Source organism: Xyrauchen texanus, chromosome 22 (assembly GCF_025860055.1).
Source record: "Xyrauchen texanus isolate HMW12.3.18 chromosome 22, RBS_HiC_50CHRs, whole genome shotgun sequence".
NCBI classification, from domain to species: Eukaryota; Metazoa; Chordata; class Actinopteri; order Cypriniformes; family Catostomidae; genus Xyrauchen; species Xyrauchen texanus.
Genome location: NC_068297.1, coordinates 16180468 through 16203942, shown reverse-complemented (window position 1 = coordinate 16203942; position 23475 = coordinate 16180468). Strand labels below are relative to the sequence as shown.

The 23475-nt window shown below is 43.5% G+C and overlaps 1 protein-coding gene across 1 annotated transcript in view; it reads right to left on the bottom strand.

Annotated features, from left to right (window-relative positions):
- The window catches only part of dlgap2a (discs, large (Drosophila) homolog-associated protein 2a), a 240669-nt gene that overhangs the window by 59530 nt on the left and 157664 nt on the right, over window positions 1-23475 (bottom strand). The window contains exon 4 of the mRNA XM_052153956.1: window positions 1099-1292. Within this exon, the coding sequence (XP_052009916.1) occupies window positions 1099-1292 (194 nt within the window). The remainder of the gene's footprint in view (window positions 1-1098; window positions 1293-23475) is intronic.

Sequence of the window (23475 nt, the reverse complement as noted above, 5' to 3'; positions counted from 1 at the left end):
CTCAGCAGCTATTTCCAGTATTTCCATGCAAGAACAGCTCCAATCTACTTAAATGGGGAGGGTCAGAAATCTCCAAAAATATTGGTCCAGATTATGTCTCAGTAACATATTTCAAAGCAGAAATAACATCTGACGATACTGCTAACATGAAATGTATTTCTTTAGCTTAAATCACCAAAAACAGTATTTTCCTGGCTGGTCTTGCTAATGCACATGCAAGTTTCTGAAGTAAACAAAGATTCCAATCCTATAGCTGCCATTTTGAGCATTGGAATACCTTTTTTATCAAAGTGATTGGCTTTTTAACTTTAAAGTGGGCTGACAAGCACCATCCTTATACAGGTACATAGTATACAAGTCTCCTCCCCTTATAATGTCTGAGGTTTACACAGCTACTTTTATTGGTAGCTGAAAACGTAAAACTCACAGTTGGTTTTTATGATAGGCATGATGGCGTTTTGGTATGTAACACCAATGAAAAGTTTGCATAGCAGGTTTGGAGTGGTGGTGGCGTAGTGGACTAAAGCACATAACTGGTAATCAGATTGGGCACCACCATTGTGTCCTTTTGCAAGAGACTTAATCCAAGTTGCTCCGGGGGGATTGTCCCTGAAATAAGTGCACTGTAAGTCGCATTGGATAAAAGAGTCTGCCAAATGCATAAATGTAAAATGTAAATGTAGGTGTCTTTGTGTACTGAATCTTCCATTTTTAGCAGCCTGTCTCAAAGACGTGTATTTGTCATCTTAATTGCTTCAATTTTTCAAACAAATTTACTGGCACTACTAAACATAGGTTACAATGAGTAAACCAGAGAACTCCATTCTCATTTTTGCGTGTCTATAATATGTAATCTTTGATGTGACTGCAGATGTTTCAACTCCAGTGCCATGTGGCTAATAATGATGGCTATTAATGGATATGCATATTCATCAAACAGGATGTTATACACGCAGAATGAAGGCCTCTGTGACCATGGGCAAATAAGTTGTTAATGATTTCATGCCTGTTTGTGCATCATGACTCTGTGTATTAATCATTCTGTCTGTATAATAGAGCCTTTTAATGAGATTCACTGACTTATAAATCAGTGTGTACCTCTGGTCTGAAAGTTGTCTCTGCAGCACAGATTTAACGAGTGCATCGGGCCGCACACTTTTCTGTGGGGAGTTTTTAGGGCTGCCATCAGAGTCCCCGCTGTCCTGATCACCCATTGCTTTAACGTAACTGCTACTTCGCATCCTTCTACATGGGATTTCATCATCTCTCCCACCCCATTCATCCTGAGGGACCTGAAAATACACATACAGTACAAGCACTTGTTTGTTTGGCAGTATAATTATTGGATATTAAAGCATAGTCACACATGCACATTCAGAATAATTACAAATAAAAAGCCATTTATTTAAATGAAATATAGCACAAACTTTTCAAGCAAAACATTTCACAAAAAGAGATTTGTTAAGTATATGTAAAAAAATATATACCATTCAGATATGAAGATAACATTATTGTTACACTTTCTGGTTGTGTATAAACAATAAAAATGACCTTAGCACCAGTAGGTTAAAAGTAATTGGAAAAAATGTCCAAGAAAAGTAAATATAGTTCTGAGAAAAGGTCTAGCATCAGTTGTTTGAAGGTTTTATAAAATAAAGCAATGAAATTAAAACATCTGAAGTGACCACGTTTTGGGGTTTCATATTTTATGTTGAAATGAGAGATAAGAGTGATAGAAAGAGACATAAACAGTTGTTAGCAAAGCTTTCTTGTTTGCAAATTAAAAGAACAGGAAAGTTGGATTAGCATCTTGCTAAGACAAAAATGCTTTCCCCAGCACCAGTGCACTCCTCTTTAAGTACAAAGTAGTAGAGTAGCTTAAAAAAGCATTCTTAGTATGTATATCTGTTTACTAAGCAGTCAGCAAGTCCAAGGAAATAAGAACTGCATATGCAGTAACGGCCGAACGCTCATTAAAACAGATCCCTCAATACAATCCATTATACATCGTTGACACAATGATATTGTCATGACTGTTATCCATCACCTTTACTGGCTTTGTTTAGCACCTTTGCCAGAAACATCATCATGGCAACCACTTATCACAGACTATCTTCTCATATGGATAGTGACAAATACTGTACTACTATTGTTGTCATGTTCTTAATTACTCACTTTTCATATATGAACAATGCCTCTTTGTAATCTGATCACTAATTGACTGATCATATGACAGGAATGAGGCAATGACAATTATGAAGTGTTCCTTTTACCACCACTATAGCCGAGGCCAGTTTTGTCACTTAGCAATCGTCCCCCATCCTCATAACTTCAGAATGCTACTTTACATCCCTACTGTCAAAAAACAAAACCTCTCAGAACAGTCTACAGTATTATTGGCTATAGGATGAATTAAGTATAACGTACAGTATTTACAAAATAACTCAATGTAGCTACAATGTACATAATAGACAGGACATGCAAAACATTTCATTAAAGTGGCAGTTTCCCCCAAAATGTTGTTATTATTTACTCACCCTAATGTTTTTCCAAACCCATATTACTTTTTTCCAGAACACAAATAAAGATATTAGGCAGAATGAAAAGCTCAGTCACTATTCGGTTTCATTGTTTGAAAAAATCTGCAATGAAAGTGAGTGGTGAATGAGGCTAATATTCTGCCTAATATCTTCATTTGTGTTCTACGGAGGAAAGAAATTCAGGGTGATTTTTAGGTGCCCCTGTAAGAATTTGGATGAATTGAACCATAGTACATGACATTTAATATAAAAAAGACTGATTAACTATGTTCTTTTGCCTAAATCATTTGTTTATCAGACAGCATCTCGTCCAGGTCACAGGTCACATTTCAGCCGCCTTGTGGGTCTTTAGCCTTCTGCATGGAGAATGAATCTGATCCATGAGTCAGTGAAATAGAGCAAATGTCATGGGCAATCTGTCTCACGCATACACACATGAACACCCACGCACACACGTACACACACACATATAATCCATAGAAGTCTTTAGGTTAATTAAGTCTTGAAAGAGTATGATATTTTTAGACATTTAATTAACCAAAAATGCCAGAGGACAGACACAATTTGTGGTGTAAAACTCTTGATAAATCACTGAGATTTGAGCCCACCGACATCAGTTCAGACTAGGGTTGAAAAATTCTGGGAATTTTCAAAGTTGGAAACTTTCCAAGGGACTTAATGGGAATATTTGTGAATTAACGGGAATTAATGGGAATAAACTGGAAATTTGCAAAATTGCAGGTTAGCCTATAACAGGAAACTTAAATGTAGTTGAAAAAAAAACATCTTGCATCATAATCTTGGTTAAAACAACCATATTTAATGCAAATTTAGTTCAATTTCTACCCTGCGCATTCCTCAATCACATGCACACAGCACACCACTTACTACAGGCTACTTACTACAGCAGGACACACCACACTACTGCATTTGAGCCCAAGGACTACATCCAGTCAAGTAAGATTTGATGATATTACTAGGGTAAATATATTTGATCAATTAAAGTTTAACTAGCAAATACTAAATCAAAATGTGATTATATAGTCGCTAGCTATCCAGTAAATCAGATAAATGTAAGCAAGCTAACATCATTTCATTGACAATTTAAGAGGCTAGCTATCATGGTGCTAGCTAGCTCAACTATGATGCTGTTTCTTCTGCTAGCCAGTTTTCTGTTATCGTACAAGAATGTAGGTTATAGTTTGATTTAGCATGCTGATTGAGGAGTATTCATCTATTCATCTAGCCTATTTCTATTAATTTGTCCAGCATCAATTGTAAAAAATATTTTTACCATTCCAGAATATTCAAATTGTTTAGCTAACTATTTATATATCTGTGCATGGCATTGCATTTTCCACCCATTTGCATCCCTAGTTCAGACATCCTCAACCAAAATCTCACCATGTTTGTTATATGAGGGACTAGGGGTGTCACGATGATAAAAATTTGGTAAATAATTGCGATTATGATGATTAATTGTTAATTAAATTATTAATTGTTTTAGGGCTTTCATGATTATGACGATTAGTTGACACACACATTGTCTACTTATTAAGGTGTGTATAAGTAATTTATTCATATTCAACTTGGAATCATATAATAAATAGGGATATATGATTTTCTTTAAGGTTTTAAAAACTTATGAATTAAATGAAAAATTATATTTTATATATAAAAATATTTACAAATACTGAAAATTTGTCTCTCGTTTTGGTTGGTTAACTTAAGCCTTGGTCCACTAAACATTAATACTGCTGCTTTTGGAACTCAGACAACCTAAATATTATTATATTATATTATATTATATTATACTTATGGGTCAGCAGTTAAGGCTCTGGGTTACTGAACGAAAGGTTGGGGGTTCAAGCCCCAGCACAGCCAAAATACCACTGTTGGGCCCTTGAGCAAGGCCCTTGATCCTATCTGCTCCAGGGGCACTGTTTCATGGCTGACCCTGTGCTCTGACCCTTAGTTGGGATATGCGAAAACAACTGCATTTCATTGGCTCTGTACCTGTACTCTGCACAATGACAATAAAAGTTGAATCTTAAGGGCCTCCGAATGAACCCACAAGCCCTAGATTGTCATAAATGAAGACTTTTGATATTCTGTGTGTATTTGAAAATATATATATTTTTTCTATCATCTCCACAGAAGAGTAAGCGGTCCTCCTTTGTGTCACTGAGTATCATTAACACTGTGTGTATGAACCCACAATGACTAAGAGCATTTGCTATAACGCAAACTTTATATTAAAGTGAAACTTTTCAGGGGCTGCTCTGAGTGTGGCCCATGGTGTGGTTCCGTGAGATGGTCGGAGTTCAATAGTTCATGGCATTTATTCAGTATATTCGCTTAAAATTGCTTTATTTGGATAGTGATAGGAATTTGAAGTGCACAACAATCGTGGTTCTCAAATAACCGCAATCAGACAATTATTTAATAATAACAACAGACTTCTGAGGGACAGTCTATGTCTCTACCATACAATATCCTGATTTGTATTTATAAAACACACTACCGGTATATACAGTACAGTGCAAAAGTCTTAGGCACTTGTGAAAAATGTTGCACAGTGAGGATGTCTTCAAAAATAATCCCATAAATACTTGAATTAATCAGTTAATGTCATACATAGTCCAGCAAACATCAAAAGGCTAAATCAATATTTGGTGTGACCACATTTGCCTTCAAAACAGCACCTATTCTCCTAGGTACACCTGGACAGTTTTTCTTGGTTGTTGGCAGACTTGCCAGTTCTTCTATCTATATAGAATGTCTCAATTCTGCATCTTTATGCAATCCCAGACTTACTCGATGTTGAGATCCGGGCTCTGTTGGGCCTTCCATTTATTTGCAAAGGGAATGTTGAAATCTAAAACTGATATTTCCTACTGATACCCTAAAAGCAGAATATGTCAAATAAGCATTTTCAAGACAGTAATGTGTCTAAGAGTTTTGCACAGTACTGTATATACAGTATATACATTGCAATTTACTATAATTTCTTGACAGCCCTAATAATTTGTGAAGGCTGTTGATTTAACAAGTTAATTCATTGTGATTAATTACATAAAAATATTGCCTTAAAAAAAAAAATGCAATTAATCACCTGTGGGAAGTAAGCGCTACTTTACCTGAACAGGCAACGCTCAGCTGTACAGTCAACAAACCACACATAGCAGACAGCACAAGATGAGAATGTGTTCTTACAAATAGCCTTGACACAATGTTTAACTTGAAACAGAGTCCTAAAACAATGTGTTTCTGATATGATGCAACCAAGTGAGATGCTCCAAAAGCATGTACATAGAAATGTCCAAATAAAAGCCCTTAATATTTTACCTCGGAAAGATTGATTAATTCAACTGCGAAATGGATTGATGTGGATGGTAGACCAATGACGGGATGAGAATCTGGGTCCCCATACGACTGACGGAATGTGCTTCCGGTTGCTTGCTTACTTCGCTTGCTTATTGTTAAACACAAAATACGAGTAATAAAAAAAAATTCAGGGTTATATTCAGTGATATGGAAATAAACAAAATAAATGTATTTTAAAGCCTCTATTAAAGCCTGTGACACGCGCCCAAAGGAAGCGACGGAAACAAGTCTCTGCTTAAGGGGTAAGCTTTTATTTTTTTGAATACACTTTCTGGTTCTGGGTTCTTTTCTGGGACGGGTTGTCGCTCCCATGCTCCGTCACTGCTGCCCTTTTATGCCGCTCTCCTCATGTTACTGAAATTAGAGACAGGTGTTAGTCATCATTTTAGCTCAGGTGTGAGCGCCCTTACCGCTTTTCTCTCCCGGACGGGCGCTTGACCACGCCCCCGCTGCCACATACCCCCACCGCCCGACTCAGGCCGGGCGTCATCCGCCTGCCTACCACTCCCCCATTTCTGGAGAGGAAGTCAGCGGCAGCCATCTGCACCCCGGTCTGTGGACCACCTTGAACTTAAAAGGCTGGAGGGCCAGATACCAACGGGTGATCCGGGCGCTAGTATCTTTCATGCGGTGGAGCCACTGCAGTGGGGCATGATCCGAGCAGAGGGTGAAGGCCCGCCCCAGCAGGTAGTATCGGAGGGTGAGGACCGCCCACTTGATGGCCAGACATTCCTTCTCTACGGTGCTGTACTTAGTCTCCCTCAAGGAGAGCTTCCGGCTAATGTACAGCACCGGGCTCCTCTCCTCCACCACCTGCGTGAGTACGGCCCCCAACCCTCTGTCTGAAGCGTCCGTCTGCAAAACAAAAGGGAGAGAGAAGTCAGGTGCATGCAAAAGCGGCCCCCACAAAGTGCAGCTTTAATCTGTGTAAACGCCTGTTGGCACTGCTCCGACCATTGGACCGGATCTGGAGCCCCCTTTTAGTAAGGTCAGTCAGCGGGCTGGTGACATCCGAATAATTAGGTACAAACCGTCTGTAATAGCCAGCCAGCCCCAGGAACTGCCTCACCCCTTTTTGGTCTTGGGTCTAGGGCAAGTCGCAATCGCCGTGGTCTTGTCAATTTGGGGACGCACCTGGCCATGACCCAAGTGGAACCCCAGATACCGTACCTCCACACGCCCAACCGCAGCACTTTTCGGGTTTGCCGTGAGCCCGCCCGCCGCAGCGATCTCAGGACGGCCCTCAAATGTTGTAAGTGCCGCTGCCAATCATTGCTATAAATGATGATATCATCTAGATAGGCAGCGGCGTAAGCAGTATGCGGTCTGAGGATCCTATCCATGAGGCGCTGAAACGTGGCTGGTGCCCCGAACAAACCGAAAGGAAGCGTCACGAATTGGTGTAATCCGAACGGCGTGGTGAAGGCCGTTTTTTCACGGGATATTGGTGTCAAGGGGATCTGCCAATATCCCTTCGTTAGATCCAAGGTCAAATAAAACCGAGCAGTACCTAACCGATCGAGCAGTTCATCAACACGGGGCATTGGGTATGCGTCAAATTTAGACAATCCACACAGAAATGTACAGACCCATCGCTCTTGGGAACAAGGACGACCGGGCTGGACCAATCGCTGTGAGATTCTTCTATTACTCCCATGTCAAGCATCGCGTCCAATTCTTCCCGAACTATTTTCTTTTTGTGTTCGGGCAAGCGATAGGGGCGGCAACGTACCACTACGCCCGGCTCGGTCTCGATGTGGTGTTGTATGATGTCTGTGCGGCCCGGTAGGGGAGAGAACACGTCTGCAAACTCCTTTTGTAGTTCAGAAACCTCTGTGAGTTGGCGTGGGGAGAGGTGGTCTCCACAAGGAACCGGGGCATTAGGATTGCGGGCTTTGTTTACCTCCGGACCGAGCTCCGCCCTCTCCGGAACTACCGTTGCCAACGTCACAGAGGCTGCCTCTTCCCTCCACAATTTCAGGAGGTTGAGGTGATATATTTGACGCGCGCCCCCTCTATCGGTACGTTTAACCTCATAATCGAGATCCCCAACTCGTCGTGTGACCACAAAGGGTCCTTGCCACTTGGCGAGTAATTTCGAGCTCGATGTTGGGAGTAGTACAAGTACTTTATCTCCGGTGCAAATTCTCGTAGCTGAGCATCCCTGTCATACAGCCGGCGCTGGCGTTCTTGAGCCCGGAGCAAATTCTCCTGTGTTAATTGCCCCAGTGTGTGGAGTTTTGCTCGAAGATCAAGAACGTATTGAATTTCATTTTTAGCATTAGAAGGTCCCTCCTCCCAAGCTTCACGGATGACGCCGAGGACCCGCGTGGGCGTCGCCCGTACAGCAGCTCAAACGGGAAAATCCCGTGGAGGCTTGCGGAACCTCTCGTACTCGCGAATAACAGGGGTCCAGCCACTTATCCCAATTCCTAGCGTCTTCGTGCACAAATTTACTGAATCATATTTTTGAGTGTTTTATTAAATCGTTCCACCAGTCCATCCGTCTGCGGATGGTACACGCTAGTGCTGAATCGACTTAATGCCCAATAGTTCGTAAAGTTCGCGAAGTGTTCGTGACATAAAAGTAGTGCCTTGGTCGGTGAGGATTTCTTTCGAACCCCCACCCGGAGATTATCTTGAAGAGTGCCCGGCAACACTACGTGCTGAGATGTTGCTCAGAGGCACTGCTTCCGGATACCGCGTTGCGTAATCCACCAGGACTAACACAAAGCGATGTCCGCGTGACGTACGCTCTAATGGCCCGACGAGGTCCATTCCAATTCTCTCGAAGGGAACCTCGATCAATGGAAGGGGTGCAAAGGCGCTTTTGGGGTGGCCGGTGGGTTTACCAGCTGACATTCACGGCACGCCGCGACACCACCTGCGGACGTCGCCGCCAATGCCCGGCCAATAGAAACGGGCTATTAGACGAAAAGTGTTTTCCGTTCCCCTAGGTGACCGGCCATAGGATTATAGTGAGCCGCCTGGAAAACCATTTCCGGCGGCTCCGTGGAATCAACAATTGTGTCAGCTCCTCCTTTGTTTGAGCGTCCTGCGTCACTCTGTACAACCGATCTTTAATAACTGAAAAATATGGATATGAGATGGCGATACCGGCCGGAGTTGTTGACCATCGATTACTCTCACTTGGTCAAAAGCGTGCTTAAGGGTTTCATCCCGCGACTGCTCCAAGGGAAAGTCCCCTCAGGGAACTCCCTGAGAGGAGGGGTGACCCCTCGCCCCTTCCCTCGTCACTCGGAGCAGCCGAGGATGGCCCCGCCCGCCTCCCCGCCAAAGCATCGCACATCACACACCTCTTCACTTTCATGCAGGACCCATCCGCACAAACTCCCTCTAATACACTTCTAAAATTCGGCCAATCAGTACCCAAGATTAGCGGATGGGTGAGGCGGAACTAACCGCTGCCTCCACACTATGTTGTGCTCCCCGAATTTGATCGCTAAAGTCACCAAGGGGTACTTGTGAATATCCCCATGCACACACCTCACCCTCACCCGCTTAGCTGTGCCCAAAGCCCGGGTCGAACCAAGCGTTGGTGGATGGTGGTCTGATTACAGCCGGTATCCATCAATGCTTGGTATGTACCCCCTGGATCCTTACCGGGACCCGGTACGCTCCAGCCCGACCGGGGCAGCCTGCGGGACATCGGAGACCCGCACCACCGTCCCCACCTCCATCAGCGGACACTGATCCCGGAAGTGGTCCGGTCTCCGCGACTTCCAGCAGACCGGCCCAGGCGCCACGGCCGCACCCGTGCTGGCGGGCGCTACCACCTGAGGAGGAGAGCGGCTGAAGGACGGAGAAGGGTTAGGTGGGTTCTCCCACGGCCGGGAAGCTGGCCTGGTGTATCCTCCACGCCTCGCGGGGGCAGGAACGGGCCCTGGGGAGAGAGCAGAGCGAGAGGGAGCAGGGGGAGAGGCAGGGGAAGACACAGGGAAGGGGAGAGAGAGAGAGGGGAGGGCTCATCCGCCCTCGGTATCGCCGCCAAGTGGTCCTCCGCGAGCTGGACAGCTGCCTCCAGCGACGCCGGGCGGTGGCACTGGACCCATTCCGCCGTTCTCCTGGGCAGTCGTTGCGCAAATTGCTCCAGTACCACCTGATCGATGACTCCCTCGACGTTGCGGTCCCCCGCGAGCAGCCACCGCCGACAGGCGTCCTGGAGCCGTTGAGCAAACGCAAACGGGCGGTCGGACTTCTCAAGCTTCATGCTCCGGAAGAGATGGCGATTCTCCTCCGGGCTCCGACCAACCCGTTGCAGAATGGCCCTCTTTAGGCCAGAGTAAGCCAGGAGGTTAGTCGCCGGCAGTTGTTGTGCCGCGAGTTGTGCTTCCCCGGACAGGAGAGGAATTAGACGGGCTGCCCACTGTTCGGGCGGCCAGCCCCAGATGTCAGCCGTCTTCTCAAACAGGTCGAGGAAGGCCTCAGGATCATCTGCTACCCCCATCTTCTGTAACGTGGGCGGGGGCAGCGTAGCGCGAATGTCCGGGGTCGCGGCTGGGGCCGACGCAGCCTCCTGGCTGAGGAGGCTCCGGATAGCAAGTCGGTCCTCTGCCTGAGCCCGCATGATCTCGAAGAACCGCCGATCTTGATCCTGGCGGAGCTCAAGCAGGGATTGTTGGTGGCCTTGATGGAGAGTGGCGAGGGACTGGAGGATTTCCGCCAGCTGGGAGGACTCTATGGGGCGACCTTGTTCCATAACCAAAAAATAAAAAAATGTCCCGGATTTCTGCACCAATGTGACACGCGCCCAAAGGAAGCAACGGAAACAAGTCTCTGCTTAAGGGGTAAGCTTTTATTTTTTCGAATACACTTTCTGGTTCTGGGTTCTTTTCTGGGACGGGTTGTCGCTCCCATGCTCCGTCACTGCTGCCCTTTTATGCCGCTCTCCTCATGTTACTGAAATTAGAGACAGGTGTTAGTCATCATTTTAGCTCAGGTGTGAGCGCCCTTACCGCTTTTCTCTCCCGGACGGGCGCTTGACCACGCCCCCGCTGCCACAAAGCCATCTTATCAGTGCTTCACTCGTATGCCACAATAATGTGGCATACGAATAATCTGAATTACAGTTTTTTACAATCATTTTCACACATTTCTCAATACTGAGAATGCATTTTCAAAACTCTTCACACAGTCATCTCTACCAACATTTATACAGTTAATCTTTCATCCAAAATGCCCTACAACCATCGCAACACTTCATACAGCTCTCAAAATCAATTAATTTCACCGAACCACTGGCAAACTGTTTCTCCCAATAGAAATACTTGCCACTTAAAAACACATGACTTAACAGGCACAAACAACATGAATCATTACAAGCTGTTTCATTTTGGCTAAACCAATATTGTTACAAAGCAAGAGAGGCACTTCACTGTGTAGAATGTACTCCCTTCTACACTAACAGAATGGAATTAATCTCAAATGCTGCAATTTTCTTCAGTGTGTTTTACTGTATTTTCATATATGTGTGCATGTGGCTGTCACGGTCCCGGTGAGTTCACCGGTTTGATCTGTTTGTTTTGGTTGTCTCTCTCTCATGTGTGTCAGGTGCTGCCGGCATGTGTGATTGGTGTTTCCATGGGAACACTGATTGTTGCCATGGGAATTCTGAGCGTACCCAAGGGAACGCTGATCATGCCACTAATTTGTGTGCTGACAGCACCTGTTTTCCGATGATTGTCTGCATACTTAAACCATTCATTGTTTCATGTTCTTTGCTAGATTGTTGTGTGTTCTAGTAACTCACCTCGCTTTCTCTGATCAGTTGGTTCTGTCTAGCGTTTCTGTGTTGTTTCCCAGTCTCTGCCTATGTGTCTGGAGTGTGGTTACCTTCCAGCCTGCTGCTGCACTTGCCTTTGTGCCCACATGCTCTTCACCTGAGGATTCCTCTCGGATCTACCCTCTACACTGCCACGATACATACACACCTACGAACTCACTCTTCACTGAGGATTACTCAAGGATCTGTTTTCACACTGCCACAATGCACATACACCTACAAACACACTCATCGCCTTCCTGCTGCAGTCGTGTCGGATCCCTTACTGTTGGCCAGCCCTGCTGTGCTTTTGAGTTCCTGCTATTTATAAATTCTGTGAACTGTTCCTCTGCTCTTGGGTCTCTTGCTTGAAGGCATGACTGAACAATTTAGCCAGGAGGGACCCAGTGGATTTCTCAGCAGCGGGCCTTACTGGGTTATCAGCAAGATCAGATCTCTGCTTCCAACAATGGCATGGCAGCTTGCTGAGCTCACCTCTATTGTTCAACAACTCCGCCAGCCTTCCGATACCGGTCCCACCCAGGAAGTGCCTACACCGGCCCCTGGCGGTCTTAATCCTCCAGCCCCTTTCTCAGGTGAGGCCTGGTCTTGCTGCACCTTCCTCTCACAATGTTCCCTGTACTTCTCATTGCAGCCCTCTGTTTTTCCGTCAGAGACAATGATGGTGGAATGCATCATCACTCTCCTCACCATAAGGGCCGGTGAGTGGGACACTGCCATGTGGGACAATGGACATCCCTGTTCTGCTTCATTCCAAGCATTCTCCAAGGAGCTCCACCAAGTGTTTAATCGTCAAGTGTTCTCAAGGCTGAAGGTCGTGAGGCGGCAAGGGTTTTGTCTGGATTGTATCAAGGAAACTGGCCAGTCACGGATTATGCAATAGAGTTCCGCTCCCTTGCCGGATCGTGTGAGTGGAATGATCGTGCGCAGTGGGACCAGTTTCTGTATGAGTTATCTGACAACATTCAGGATAAGATCTATGCCTTGGGTTTACTGGCAAGCACAACACCCCTGAGCAAAACACTTGGACTACGGACTCTTCTCCTGGCCCTTCTGCAGTATGGGTCACGCTGTTTCCTGGTTGGTGGACTCCGTAGCCAAAGGAAACTTTCTGGACATCGACGTGGCGAAATGGCATATTCCGGTGGTCCAGTTGGGTCAACCCCTCACTGTCCATACCATCAGTGGGACGCCCCTGACCATCATCACCCATTCCACCTAGCCTGTGACCTTCATCTCAGGTAACCACTCAGAACAGCTGTCCTTCTACCTGCTCCAGTCTCCATCGGTGCCAGTGGTATTGGGACATCCTTGGTTGGTAATGCACAACCCACACATAGACTGTTCAGCCAATACTGCTCTTGCTTGGAGTCCGTACCAACTGTCTCATTGTCTTAACTCTGCTGTCTCCCCTGTCCAGTCTTGGTCTTCGTTTCAAGATGAATTGGTAGATTTATCCAGAATACCGATGGCATACCATGACTTTAGGGTGGTGTTCAGCCAGTCCCACGCCACGACCCTTCCTCCTCAACCGGCCGGTACGATTACGCTATTTCTTTTGTTCTTGGCACTTCTACTCCACGAGTTCTGATTTTTTGCTCTCCGCTCCCGAGAGGGAGGCCATGAACAAGTCAAGTCACATACTGTCAAGAAGCGCTGCCAACTTATCTGGGCTCGGTCTCATCTTAGATGGAAAGTAGAACAGTGGAACTGTGTTTTTTGGTCTGAAGAGTCCAAAGCTGTTGTGTTATCCATCCAAAGAGGAAAAGGGCCATCCAAGCTGTTATTACTGTCAGGTCCAAAAGCCAGTGTCTGCATGGGCCAAGGGTGTGTCAGTGCCCATGGCATGGGTAACTCGCACATCTGTGAGAACATCACGAATGCAGACAGATATGTAAAAATTTTGGAGCAACAAATACTGCCAATCCAGTGCCGACTTTTCCAGGGACGTCCCTGCATTTTCCAGCAGGACAACTTCAAAACACATACTGTCAAGATTTCAAGTGTATGGCTGTGTAAGCAGAGAGTGCGGGTACTAGATTGGCCAGCCTGAAGCCCTGACTTGTCTCCAATTGAGAATGTGCGGAACATTATGAAGCACACCATTTGGCAATGAAGACTCCATACAATTGTGTAGCTAAAGAACTACATAATGGATGATTCTGGGCAAATTCCACTTTCTAAACTTACTGTAACAAACTTGTGTCTTCAGTGACCAAGTGCTTAATAATTGTTATAAGACGAAACTGTGATGTTTCACAGTGGTAAACTCTCGACTGTCCCAATTTTTTTGGAACGTGTTGCAATCATCTGATTTGAAAATATAGTAGATTTTCAAAAAACAATGAAATTCACAAGGAAATCATCATGTAATGTGTAGGGTAGTTCTTTTAATATAGCAAAGGGTGAATATAATTTACAAATCACTCCTATTTGTTTTTATTAGCATTTTTCATACTGTCTCAACTTTTTCGGAATTGGGGTTTGTGGCAAATCAGGTTCTCAATGTGGAAAGGAGGAAGTGAGGACTGGGTGAACAATCTACGTCAGACATATTATAAACACTTTTCAGTGTATAACAAAACAAAAACACCCACTCTCATCAAATAATGATATGCACGGTTAATTGTGGTTCTGTTAATCGGCATATGATATAATTGATTGATAGCCCTATAATGCACATGTTTGTTTGCGAACATGTCTCTGAATTTCTTCTGAATGACAAATTGAAGCCCATTCACTCATTACAACACACACACACACACACACACACACACACACACACACACACACACACACACACACACACACACACACACACACACAAGCAGTGTTTGACCTCTTTAGCTGTCTGATTCTCACATTTACTGAGTTGTTGTGAAGAAATTGTCTCTGTGTGTCTCTTTGTCTCTCTCTCTGTATGTGTGTGTGAGTGTGTGTGGGCGTGTGTGTGTGTGTGTGTGTGTGTTGTTTGCCTACTGCTTGCTTGTAAACAGTCTTATTAATTGGTTATTAGATTCACCTCCACTGACCTATCAGAAAATCTATTAAAATGCAATCCTCGCTTCTTGTAGCCTTTAGAAGAAATTGAAGAATACACAGAGAGAGAGAGAGAGAGAGAGAGAGAGAGAGAGAGAGAGAGAGAGAGAGAAAGGTGGTATCACAATGAGAAAAGGAACCTGTGTGTCAGAGTGTGAAGGAGTATGCAGATAGATACTGTAAGGCTCAGCTGGTGGGGTCTGTTCATTAAACACACTCTCCATGATCTTCTACCATACAGAGAGTGAATATTTATGATGTTCACAACTAAAACCAAGAGTGCAGAGCAAAAAACCTGCCTATGCTTGCCAACCTGTAATGCAATGCCAAAGTCATAATGTCTGAAAACTAATGCTTGACTTTCAGTGCAACTCTTAAACTTGAATAACTGCCCTTCACCCAGGGGCGCAAATGCACATTTTTGTATTTGTGCCATGGTGCCCCTATGCATCGCATACCTTGCATATATGTTTTTTGCCTTAACCTGGAACTCTGTGTAATAACGTCCAGCTGATACTGCTATGGAAGTCATGCTTAGTTATCATTCTCAAATCTGACAGTGAAATCAAGTCATGTTTTCATCAGACTGGTCTCATGAACATTATGGACCATGGAAACATTTGTGCACAACGAAATTATGTGCCTTATTACATGTGTGACTGCAGTTTCCAAGTGAAATGTTTTTTGGTCTGAAGAGTCCAAAGCTGTTGTGTTATCCGTCCAAAGAGGGAAAGGGCCATCCAAGCTGTTATTAATGTCCAGCGGAGGGACAACCTAAACCTAACCAATAGTGATCTAAAATAAAATGGGAGGTATACACAAAACAGACATCCTTACCATTAACCAATGCCTAAACCTAACTGATAGTGTCCAAAAACAAAATGCAAAATGAAAAGCACATTTTCAGAAGTTACCATGCCATCTTGTTTTGCTTCTATGACACTCACGTCTCACATGTCAGCTTGCGTGTTTTGCTGGGCTCTAACCACTTTGTTCAGAGACCAAAGTGCAAAACTCTATGAGGTGAGCTACTGTGGAATAAGTGAATAAATGTAGGTGAGTCTGAAATACAAACGTTAAAATTTATAGTTTTTCAAATGAAGTTATAGTAAAAGTGTTTGGATATCATAACATAGCAGTGTGTGAGCAAAAGTGCAAAAATTAAGTGTTTATATAGTCATAATCAGCCATTGTAGTCATGATTTGTGTGAAAGTGAATAAAACGCACAGTTGTTGTAGCACCTCTAGAGCTAATTTCATGAGGAAACTGTGATGAAATGTAGAATTTGACAGGTAAAAGTCAGTTTTGAAAATTTTTAATAATGTAGTTATAGTAATATTCATTATATAATAATAGGTTGGTTTACATGCACCCTAATAATCCCTTAATAATCAGACTAATACCACAACTGTAATGAAAAGCTTTCATGTAAACACCTCAATAGGAAAATACATTTCAATGCAATGCCGATTGAAAAAAATGGTGCAGGTCTTAAATAATCTGTTAAATAGCAGAATAATTGTCATGTAAACCTTTGAATATAATGACTTTCACAATAGGTTTTAAATATTACCTTTTATTTTGTGTAGTGAAATGCAAGACAGCTCTTTCAACAACATGATCACACTGGAAGTCGTAATGTTGCTGTAACAGTATAAGGATGGACAAGGAGGAGGCGGGAACCGGCTGAACAGTAAACAAAGTTTTAATGTCAAACTTAACTTAAAACAAACATAGACAAACACAGACACACATTCAACGCGGCCACATACGTTTCGCTCTCTCTCGAACTGGTGCCTCCGACTCCCCTTTATCTCGCTCTCCCGCTGCACCATCACGGCCTGGCCAGGCCCTCATCAAATGTGAACAACTTGTGTCCACATTCAACAGCACCACCAGTGCATTCTGTTATAACTGCCAGTTTTAGTTAGTGTGTTCAGAATTTACCATGCATCTCACTGTATATATGGTCATTTTACTTATCTAATAATTATTGCAGAACGAATACTCGAGTATTTGACTACTCGTGCACATCCCTACGGCATTCCTGACATGGGTCAGACCCTCAGTGACACCCAGAGGTCAAATACACAACTGACCTGCAACATTCATAATTATAACATAACCGGAATAAGTGCACATGACTAAAAATGCTTTGATTACCATTTGATTATAACAATTGCTAGTAAATGTATTCAATTCATGAATAGGCTGAAGAGACAGGGGTAAATCCACCCCTTCAGTGGTATTTAACAAACTCCTTTAGCCAATTGAAAGTAAAATTTCAATTAAAAGAGATGCATGTTTCTATCAAGTATTTCTCAATTAAGTATGCATTGCTAAAATTTTCCCCACATCCCCACACCCAAGACTTCTATATTTTAAAGTTTTCAAATCTTAAAACTTTTAATAATTATTATTTTAATTTTAATTTATTTTTAACATCAGCTCATGCAGACTAAGATTGTAGCCTTTTGCGATTTAATAAAAAAACTAGGACATTATCATGATTTTAATTTGATTAATTGTGCATTTCAGTGTAAAAGGAGTAACAGAGCACACACATGTGCATGTGCATGTGAGCATTTGTATGCAATTGATTGTCAGTCAGACCACATGTGGTTATCAAATTGAGTCGGTGCACGGTATTACCTGATCTGCAAAAACATAGAGCTGCAGGACATTCTGGCCAAATAGACCAGAGTAGTAACTCATTTTTAGTTACCAACCAGTGGTCAACATAATTTCAAGACTTACATGTCCTTGGCAAGCCTATGACTAAAAGATATATTTATATAAATTATTGCCATTATAAAGAAAAATACACATGTGTACAAGCCAGTTCTGCACCGATTACAGTATAATTATTGTATTTCACTACACACACACACACACACACAAAGACGTATGTGTGATTACACAATTATACATAAACCATATCAATAAAATATCTTACCTGTTGAGTAAGAAAAAAAGCCATCTCTGGGTCGCTTTAAATCCTTTCAGTTATCGTCACCTTTGAAAAGCCAAGCCGATATTAATTCGGGTTTTATTATAGACTGTTGCTTTCCCGTTTTGCTTGTAGACTCTGTTCAGGATTTCTTTGTTTTGTACAACTGGTGATTACCCAGAAGTTCTTGTGTGCAGTTCCGAGCAACATAGCAGTCATGACAGTGACGAGACATATACCAATTACAGTAAACAACATACTTACACAACACAATTTACATATCAAATGTACAAAAAGTAGTTGTATTGAGGAGAATATGTTGACAGTCCAGTGTGAGATTATAGATGAATAAAGTGCAGTGCTAATTATTGATCCTGATAGATCAAGTGTTCAACAGTCTGACTGCTTGGGGGAAGAAGGTGTCATGTAGTCGGCTGGTGCGGGTCCTGATGCTGCGATACCGCCTGCCTGATGGTAGCAGTGAGAACAGCCCATGACTCGGGTGGCTGGAGTCTCTGATGATCCTCCGAGCTTTTTTCACACACCACCTAGTGTATATGTCCTGGAGGGAGGGAAGCTCACCTCCGATGATGTTTCTGGCAGTTCGCACCACCCTTTGCAGGGCTTTGCCGTTGTGGGCGGTGCTATTGCCGTACCAGGTGGTGATGCAGCCAGTCAGGATGTTCTCTACAGTACTAGTGTAGAACCGTGTGAGGATGTGGTGGTTCATTCCAAGTTTCCTCAGCCGTCTCAGGAAGAAGAGGCGCTGGTGAGCCTTCTTCACAACGGTCTCAGTGTGGACGGACCATGTGAGTTCTTCAGTGATGTGGACACTGATGAACTTGAAACTGCTGACTCTCTCTACCGGTGCTCCATTGATGGTGATGGGGCTGTGTTCTCCATCTTTCTTCCTGAAGTCCACTACAAGCTCCTTGGTTTTACTGACATTGAGGGAGAGTTTGTGCTCCTAACACCAGCGTGTCAGAGTGTGCACCTCCTCTCTGTAGGCTGTTTCATCATTGTCAGTGATCAGACCTACCACCGTCGTATCGTCAGCAAACTTAATGATGGCATTGGAGCTATGTGTTGCCACACAGTCATGTGTGTACAGGGAATACAGGAGTGGGCTGAGAACACAGCCCTGCGGGGCTCCAGTGTTGAGTTGCACCAGTTGTTTGTTGCACTCTCTCATAACTAACATTAATTGATTTGTTTTAAAAACAAAAGTTACATAGTATAGCTTTAAGCTCAAGAAAAGTCAACCTCTTTATCTGAATTCATTGTGAGATCAGTCTGCTCTCAACATTGGAACATTTGGTAGCAAAATATTCCCATGTGTTCTGTGTTATTCTACTTAGTGATGTAGTTTTTGTTTAGCATGTATTGTAAGGGGATATTATGTTTGTTTAAATGGCAAGGAGCTGCTTTGACATTTGAATAATAACTCACAACTTATTTCAGTTGCATTCAAAATTTACTTCACTCAAACATTTTAGGTGGCCCGTGCCCCAGAACGTAAATGCCATCCATCACATGAGTGAGGCCTCTGTCCATGATGAAGTGAACTGCTATCCCTCTACTAACATGATCAATTATCCACTGTATGTGTTGAAAAGTGGAGGAAACCCCTGCCAAAAGTAGCATAAACTCTTTAGCACTGATTCTGATCCAAATCACAATCTCAGCCTAATGATTTAATCAACTCACGACGGTGTCGGCTATGAACAAACACCGAAAATAGCTCCTTATTGATATCACTTGGCCAGTTTTGCTCTGCACGCTGGACCAACAGTGAAGAGGCACACATCCCTCCTGGACAGTTTGCGTCACAGCAGGGTGCATCAATAAAAGTGGCCAAAAATAGCACCGGCATAATAGATGGAGCAGGCTATTTTTGTTGGGGTTGAGAGAACCAATTATAGGCTTGACCCAGAGATGCATCACAGTCAATGACTGTTGGATGCTTTCTGTCCCCTTTCTAAAGGCTGCTGTTTCATTTATTTGGACATATTTGAAATACAAACACACTTAAGCTAATTGCTGTGCTAAGAAAGACCAATTGGTAGAGATTGTTTTCATTCCTCTGTAAAACATTGAATGTGAGCTGAAATAATAATGAAAAGTGATTACTGATCCAAACAAATAAGCCATTAATTATCCAAAGCTGTATAGGCAAAATGACACCCACCCAGTGGATCTAGCAGAGGAGTATGATTGAGGGTTGGGTAGTCTCTTGAGTACTTTGATACAGTTACACTAACAGACTTTTAACAGAGGTTCCCTATCTGTCACTCACTCGATGTTGTATCGATGAGTTGACACTAGAGGTCGCTCCTGTGGAGCCCAGACATCTCTGATCTTGAGAAAAGGTCAATGGAAATTGCCGCGTAATTTGCATTCCACTCCCCCGGACATACAGGTATAAAAGGAGTGACGCTGCAAACACACATCAGATATCTTCTTCGGAGCCGAGCGAGCAGGTTCACAGAGGTGAATTCCTCTGCCGCCTCCATTCATCTCTCTACGCTGTTGGATCTACGGCGCATTCCAGCGGTCCTCCCCCTCGCACAGTTGTGCTGAGCAAATACCCCTGGGCGATTCAGCAGCAGAAAACTATGGAGTGAACAACTGTTTATATATATATATATATATATATATATATATATATATATATATATATATATATATATATATAAACACATAAGAGTTTAATTTCTGTGGTGCTAAACGAAAAACGTCTTTTTCAAGGTGCCTTTTTCGTTTGTGTATGTTTCCTGGTTGCGATTGTTACCTCTCCGCTTCCCACGGCCACTATCGCTGCCTCTTGTGTTGGGCATTGCCCACGCAGGGACATCGCTTGTAGATGGATCATGCTCTCATTGCAAGGGCATGATTCTTGTAAGAGGGAAAGCCACTCCAGCAGCTCCCCGACTCGGCCCTTCTACCCACGAGTATGAGGTGGGGGTCGGTTAGCACTGGGGGCGATTTGGGGATTTCAATGGGAGCTTCTCCGTTGGGAAACCCCCCCACGGATCTCCCATTCCCCAGCACGCTCGTTTGCCCCAGCGAGTTCGCGATGTGACCGCCGGCTCGTCTCAGGGCGAGTGGGTTGGTTCAGTCTGTTGCCATGCGCAGCTGACGGCCATGCTTGTCCGGGTGGCTGCAAGTGTCGGGATGGAGTGGAATCCTCCGCTCCCCCCTGAACCCTCGTGGCCCGGTGATTGGTCCCCGCGCTCCGAGCGCCACTCACGGCAGCGCCCCCCCACCCCCTGTACCTTTCTTCCCAGAAGTGCATGATGAGCTCACGGTGCACTTGTGACCGCAGAACGCCGCCACCTGGGGAAGCCATCCGAGTCTCCTGTCCCGGGCCCCTGGGTTTACGTCGTCACTCACGACTGAGCCTACAGTGCCACTGGACAGGCCGCCTCCGCCCTGCACGCCATGGCTCTCCTGCAAGTGCACCAAGCTGTGGCGCTCAAAGAACTGCACAAGGGTAATTTCCTGGGCTTCACAGGCGGTGTCCCTGGCCGTCATTATCACGACCACCGGGCACCATTTCTCTCTCTGGCAGGCATGGCGGCTCGGAGGCGGGCCTCACGCGCGCCCAGCTGTGGCAAAAATCAGCCCCTGATGTGATGTTCTCCATGGGCTACGAGGATGAAAATCTTCCTCCCCCATCCTAGGCTGTTCCGGGAGCAGTCACAAGGAGCCAGGTAAGTGCTTTGATGTCTCTAGACTCAGCACCTCAGGCTCCGCCCCATCGAGAGGCCCCGCCCACTGGTACGTCCGACGCTGTAGTTCCCTTCCCTTCTCTCAATTCTTGGAAAAATTGTTGGAAAAAGGTAAAGTTTTTATTTAGAATAAAAAGTTTGATTTGAGTCATGTTTGCTCTTATTGCACTTGCCAGCCAAAATGTAAAGACCAGAATTTTGAGATCTTGACCCCATCTGTGGTCACTATCCTCCAGTGTATTATTAACATAAACTTTGAACATTATCTTTTTGTTTATCTTATGTAGACAAAATACATCCAATTGTAAACTAAAAACTGAAGTTTACATTTTTAAATATTTTGTAAGAAATTTTTCAGGAGTTCAATAATCTAATTTTCAGTTATTTAGTTTACAGCTGAATGTATTTTGTCTTAATAACTTCTTTACGATGGGTGGGGTCGACGAGCTAACAACACACAGCTCAAAGTTGTTGCTATTTGTGTAATACACCTTTTTCTTCTCAGGAAAATAAGATTCACCAGAACCAAAACCAACAAGACGGAGTACATTTTTGCATCAAGTTTGCCTCCGGACTCGGGTGGAGTACACAGACAAGAAAAACCTCACGAAAATGTGTGCTTGTGCACTTGTGTTGTTGAATTATTTTCTCTATCATTAATTTAATAATCATAAAAAATGAACAGTTTTGAAACGATTAATTGTATTATGACTGTTGTATTATGATAAATTATTTTTTAATAATGCAAAAAATAAAATACCAGGGGTGTGCTCAGTAAAACATTTAATTGCATATTGTAAAAGTATATATATACATACATATATATATATATAAAGAGTACAGAGATGATAAAATTCATGAAGCCACTTAGGTGAAATGTTCATGACCAAATGTCTGTGACAGCTCCCGAGTGCTTTCTGAAGCATGGAATTTACGTCAGCTTCTGAAATCGCTCACTAATTTTGTTCACTCACTGCTGAGATATAGTGCACACACTGCCATTCACTATATTGGAACTAGTAAATGAGTGAACAAGTTGGCGATTTCAGATACAGCTCTTACATGTTACGCAGTTCTGGGAGCACTGTGTATGAGGTCCTCCTTATGACTTTACAGTGGGTGACTTTACCTCGAGTATGCAAAAAGGTACTTGTCTAATAAATAAGTTAATAAACCTAATAAAATCCACCTCAAGTGAGTTTTGTTATGAGTAGTTTTTATGAGAGTAATTTTTTTATGCTAACTGATCCTATCAAAAATCTAAGTGCTGTTGTGAAAAAGGTCTATAGCGCCCCTTGTGGTAACTTTGAGAATGCAACACATACTTTCTTCGACTTTTGGTCAGACACATTCTGGAAGGCAACTATGCATGAAATTCAGCTTGAATAGCTAGAAGTATCTGGGTTCATGTACTTGCATACAGTATTTTTCAGCCTTTCCTCTAAAAAAGCCTTTAACTGAACTGTATTCAATCATTGAATATTTTCTAAATATAATTGAAATGGGTTTTCATAAATTACCATATAAACTGAACTCATATACTTTGTGTAGGAGGAAACCTTACTGAATGAAGAAAACACAATTACATTGGATGTGCTACAGTAACTTAAATCTCTTTTGGGTAGCGACTAGTCAGCAGTGGCACACATTTGCATCCTAAAGGTATGTTTATACACAGAACCTTGTTGTCAACTGACAGAATCAACACAACAGTAGGACACATGCTGATCCATCCATTCATTCATTAATTATCTCTGTGGGACCATCAGCCTCACTGCTCATGCTGTGCTATTGCATAAGTCCAGGACTGGTGAGAGCTGCTGTGTCATCAGATGTTTGGAGTGTGTGTTTCTTCATTGTATATGCTGATCTAACTGCTTAGTCAGACATTTGCAATGGTAACTAGTTTTGATATTGACCCTGCTTTGAAAATAAAAATCAGGAATTACTATTGCAGATCCGCCATCCAGACCAGAACAAAACCAGCACAAGTCAACTAGCACCAATATGGTCATTTCAAAATG